General features: G+C 55.1%; 1 protein-coding gene across 1 annotated transcript; it reads left to right on the forward strand.

Moving 5' to 3' along the window:
* Window positions 1,943–3,885, forward strand: INHBE (inhibin beta E subunit). Its single transcript, XM_003126320.4, is given in 3 exon segments — window positions 1,943–2,264; window positions 2,496–2,933; window positions 2,936–3,885. Coding segments are annotated over 3 exon segments (1,053 nt in total). The 5' UTR covers window positions 1,943–1,966; the 3' UTR covers window positions 3,253–3,885.

Below are 5,493 nucleotides of genomic sequence, written 5' to 3' on the forward strand. Positions count from 1 at the left end.
TGTTCTCTGGCAGTGGCGAGGGGAGAGACCTGACCGACCAGCTTCTCTGAATCCTGTTGTAGAGGCAGGGTCCCCAAAGTGAGAGGTTGGGAGTGCTCCACCTCCCAGAGAAGCCCCCCTCTCTGGGAAGCTGTTGCTGTCCAGTGACACAGCACTGCCACATGGTGGACACTGGCGGTACTGCGGCCCAGCCTCCAAAGAGCCACCTCTTCCCCTGTGCGGGATCTAGTTAGTAGTCAGTCCTCTCTATAGCCGGGAGATCACAAATTGAAATAGTGGCACATTTCCAAATCATACTCACTTCTGGTCTTTTTTTTTTTTTTTTTTTTGTCTTTTTTCTAGGGCCACACCCACGGCATACGGAGGTTCCCAAGCTAGGGGTCTAATCAGAGCTGTAGCTGCTGTCCCACGCCACAGCCACAGCAACTCAGGATCCGAACCAAGTCTTCGATCTACACCACAGTTCACGGCAACGCCGGATCCTTAACCCACTGAGTGAGGCCAGGAATCGAACCTGCAACCTCATGGATTAGTTAACCACTGAGCCACGACGGGAACTCCCTTGGTGTTTTTTGTTTTGTTTTGTTTTGTTTTTCTTTTTCTCTTTATTTTAAGGCTGCACCCACAGCATATGGAAGGTCCCGGGCCAGGGGTAGAATTGGAACTGCAGCCGGCAGCCTATGCCACAGCCATAGCAACGCCAGATCCGAGCCGCATCTGCAACCTAACTGCACCTTGCGGCAATGCCAAATCCACTGAGCGAGGCCAAGAATTGAACCCGAATCCTCATGGATACTAGCCGGTTCTCAACCTGCTGAGCCACATAGGGAACTCCTGGCCATGCTTGTTCTTAAAAGTCCTTAAAACTTCCATTTCCTACCACCATGAACAGAGGCTGGCACCACTTCTAGGATACCCCAAATCTAGGCAGCTTTTACAGTCCCCTGAAAGAGAACCAGCAGCTGGGTACAGGCCCTTCCATGTCCCATGCCCTTCTGCCATCCTTGATGGACTCTGTCCTGCTGTAAGATTGCATCACCACCACCCCCACCTCTCTAGGTTTTCCCAGACATCACAGTAACATGCCACTCCCCCCCACCCCATGCTCCAGCCTTCGTCCACGTTGTGCTCCAGTCCAACTGGACTCTGGGCAGTCAGCACAGGAAAGGTCAGGGGGTGACTTCTGTGCCTCGTGGCACTGCCACCTTGGCCTGGGCAACAGGACTCCGTTCCTCCCGCCCCCTACCCCCCCCCAGCCTCTCACTCCTGTCCCAGTCCCATTGCTAGAAATAAAAAGACCTGAGTTCTCCTTCCAGGTCAGAGAAATAACCACTGGAGCTCCAGCTGCCTCATGGAAACTGCTGCAGCAATGGTGGCTGGGCAACTAGACAGACTAGGGGTATGGAGGGGAACTGCCCTTCCCACCTTGCTCATATGGAGTTCCCTCCCCGAGCCCCAGGCCTTGGGGACTGAGCATGTGAAATCATCCTCCTTCTTGCATCATGCGTGTCCACATAGCCCCCCCACCCCCCTACCCCTACCTCAGGCTCCGTGACCAGGGCCAGATGGTGAAACCCGAGCTCCAGGGGGGGACCTCCACCCCCTGCAGGGACCTGATGGGCAGCACAGCCGGCCAATCCTGGGTCTCAGAGGGTAGGTCTGCCTGCTGACCACTAGGCGAGGGATCCCTAGGCTGCTGGCTCTAGAGAGGTCCCAGTCAGTAGCCAGACATGAGCTGTGAGGGTCAAACTGACAGACTGCACTAAACACAGCTACCCATTGGATCATCCACTGTCCTGAGTCCCAGGCAACAGAAGACAGGTGGCTCTACCCTTGGCCAAGGGTAGGTGTGGCACTGGTGTCGGCTGCTGCTGAGCCCTCATTGGCCTCCACGCACCCAGACTCAACAGAAGGAGCAGTTGCCACCCGAGGCTACCGACCTGACCCAGGGCCATTCACCAGAAGGATGGGGCTGCCTGATGTCCAGCTCTGGCTGGTGCTGCTGTGGGCACTGGTGTGGGCACAGGGGGAAGGGTCTGTGTGTCCCTCCTGCGGGGGCCCCACACTGGCACCCCAAGCAGAACGAGCTCTGGTCCTCGAGCTAGCCAAGCAGCAAATCCTCCAGGGGCTACACTTGAGCAGTCGTCCCAGAATAACTCATCCTCCACCCCAGGCAGCGCTGACCAGAGCCCTCCGGAGACTACAGCGGGGAAGTGTGGGTCCAGCGCATGGGGAGGAGGTCATCAGCTTTGCTGCCATCACAGGTGGGTGAGGGAGAGACAGGCAGAGAGTGGGAAAGGGAGGCAGCAGGGGAGAAGGATGGCAGAAGCAGAGGGAGCGGGTGTGGGAGGAAGGGGAGGAGTCGGGACTGGCTGCGGAGTCCCCGTTTCTTCTAAAGGTGGAAGCCCCCACAGCAGCGGGCAGGGCTTGCAGGAGTCTGGGGAGGGGGTCCTCTCTGCTCACACCCCTCAATCTCTTCTCCATCTTTCTGGCAGACTCCTCCACCTCCACCTGCGGTTCCACGCTCACCTTCCACCTGTCTACTCCTCGGTCCCACCACCTGTACCACGCTCGCCTCTGGGTGCACGCTCTCCCCACCCTTCCTGGCACTCTTTCCTTGAGGATTTTCCGACGGGGCCCTAGGCGGAGACGCCGAGGGTCCCGCGTCCTCCTGGCTGAGCACCAAATGACAACGCCAGGCTGGCACGCCCTGACTCTGCCCTCTAGTGGCTTGAGACGTGAGGAGTCTGGTGTCTTGAAACTCCAGCTCGACTGCAGAGCCCTGGAAGGCAATGGAACGGCTGCCCTGCAACCTTGCCAGCTCCTGGACACAGCGGGAGAGCAGCGGCCCTTCCTAGAGCTTAAGACTCGGCCCAAAGAGCCTGGAGCAGGCCGGGCCAGGAGGAGGACCCCCACCTGTGAGCCTGAGACCCCTTATGTTGTAGGCGAGACCATTATGTAGACTTCCAGGAACTGGGGTGGCGGGACTGGATCCTGCAGCCCGAAGGGTACCAGCTGAATTACTGCAGTGGGCAGTGCCCCCCACACCTGGCTGGCAGCCCAGGCATTGCTGCCTCCTTCCATTCTGCTGTTCTCAGCCTCCTCAAGGCCAACAACCCTTGGCCCTTGGGTACTTCTTGCTGTGTCCCTACTGCCCGAAGGTCTCTCTCTCTCCTCTACCTTGACCGTGATGGCAATGTGGTGAAGACAGATGTGCCAGATATGGTGGTAGAGGCCTGTGGCTGCAGCTAGCAAGAGGACTTGGGGGTCTGATGTGAAGACATCAAGCTAGGGGATCCCAGGCAAAGGGCGTCTGTGGATGGAGTCATCAGATTCCTGATCCATACCTTCACCCAATGGGTCACCTGGCAATATGACTGGGTCGACCCCCCTGGGATCCAAATGGGCACTTTCTTGTCCAGACTCTGGCCCATTCCAGGTTGGCTGATGTATGGGAAAATGGAGAAAGTGTGTCCTCATAAGGAGTCTACCCAGAAAGCATGATTTCCTACCCTAAGCTGTCTGAGAAGATGGCAGAGGTGAGGGAGGGAGGGTGGGAAGGAGAAGGCAGAGAAAAATTTCTTAGTTTCTCCCAAGAAGAGAAGGTCCTCAAGTGAGGGAAGGAAGAAGCAGACCAAGGGCCCAGTGGGCTTGGGATGGGGAAACAGGCTGGTCAAGGGTAGGGGCTGTTGATGTGCTTTAAGGGAGGCTCAGGAGGGAGCTGGTCGAGGGGTTGAGGGAGGTGTTTAGGAGAGCCCCAGCAATGGAAGTCCAGAGAAAGGGGTGCTGAGCAGGAAAAGTTCTCTGGTTTTTCGGAGGGGGGGCAGAACTCAGTGAGGAGGTCGACGTTTATACTTTCCTAATAAAAATGAGGGGAAAAAAAAATCATCGAGTGTGAGTCATGAAGAAGGGCTGGGATGATGGCCCAGACAAATGCTTCTCAGAGTGTGGCCTGGGAACCCCCTGGGCAGGGGGGTGTCCCTGAGACCCTTTCACATGGTCAAGACTATTTTCAGGATAAAACTAAGATGTTATTTGCCTTTTTAATTTTCAATATCTCAAAGCCTACAATGGAGATTTCCAGAGGCCGTAGGACATGTGATTACATCATCTTTCTGACATCTTTGTTAATGGGATGTGTACTTGTGTATTCTTGTGTTACAAACTTTTTCGTCAGTTTTAATTTCTAATATGGTAAATTGATATAAATCAGATAAACAAAACTCAATAATTTTTAAGAGCATAAAGGGGTAATTGGAGCCAAGTTGTTTGAGAGTCGCTGATCTAGAGTCTTGGTTGGGGAGAGGCAAGCAGTGCATGTGTAGGATCCCTTCTTTTCTAGTCATCATTAGTCTTGTCTGACCATATGGGTATAGCTGATGTCTGGGTCAAAGTCATGTGGGGGAGGGAGGCTCAAATAGGGCTTCTTATCTGTCCTCCCACAGTTACTACATATATTTGTCAGGCCTCAGACCTCTTCCTAGCTTCACCTTTCCCCTTGACCCTCAGACCCAACAGTTAACTCCCTGACCCTCCAGACCCAAGGAGGGGTGGTTCTTGGAAACTGAACTAGGATGTGGGAGTTCTAACTGAGGGGTGGCAGAAAAGTGAAGGACTCCTTCCCCCCACCGTGCCTTCTCCTCTTTCTCATAAAGGTCTGAGAGACTAAAATAGCTGCCCCTTCCCCTGCATCCGGTAACCATGGCAACACAAACCCAGAAGGACAAGGGCACTCCCCTACCAGACACTACTGCTCTGCGGTAGCTGCCTCGGCCACTGTGCTTCTCTGTTTCTTTGGGTTTATGCAACCCCTCCATGGGCTCCCAGCTCGGCTTTGGTGGGGGGAACCTATTAAGCTTTACTCCTTAGCTCCCCCAAGTCTCCTCTGCCTCCAGACTCAAAGAGGGTGTCATGTGCCAGAAAGACCAGCAGAGGGAGCAGACAGCCATGACGAGCAGAAAGAGAGCGGGCAGCGTAGAGAGGTGCAGAGGTGGCCCCAGTTTCCAGAACTTCGGAGATGGAGAGGTGCGGTTCTTGGGGAAACAGTGCTTCGGTCTCAGGGCTCCTTAGCAACCTTTTGAACACGTGCCCTGCACCCAGAGCCTCAGCCGCTGCTCCTGCCTTTTATGCTCCGTGGACCCCCTCACCTTCCGCCCAGGGTCCCCAATCCAACTCTGTCCCAAACCTGTTTCCACCAAACCCCGAATCTGCCCTAATCCCTCCATGTTTCATCTAGAGGATGAGGCTGGCAGAAAAACTACAGGATGGCGGAATGCTCAGTTAGCACTAACTAAAGTCTACTTCCAATATTATCTTTCTCCGACGAGGTTTTTTTTCCTCGAGTTCCCCCCTCCCCTCCCCAATATATTTCTCAATTTGTTTTTTTCTGGTTCCTATTCAGGGCCTCTTCGTGGGCAGCCCATCCAGAGATCCATGCCGGGATTTACTGCCCACCACCAGCAGCGTGTTCAGCGGGGGGGGGGGGGGGGTGCT

The sequence above is a fragment of the Sus scrofa genome, chromosome 5, assembly GCF_000003025.6.
Source record: "Sus scrofa isolate TJ Tabasco breed Duroc chromosome 5, Sscrofa11.1, whole genome shotgun sequence".
NCBI lineage: Eukaryota > Metazoa > Chordata > Mammalia > Artiodactyla > Suidae > Sus > Sus scrofa.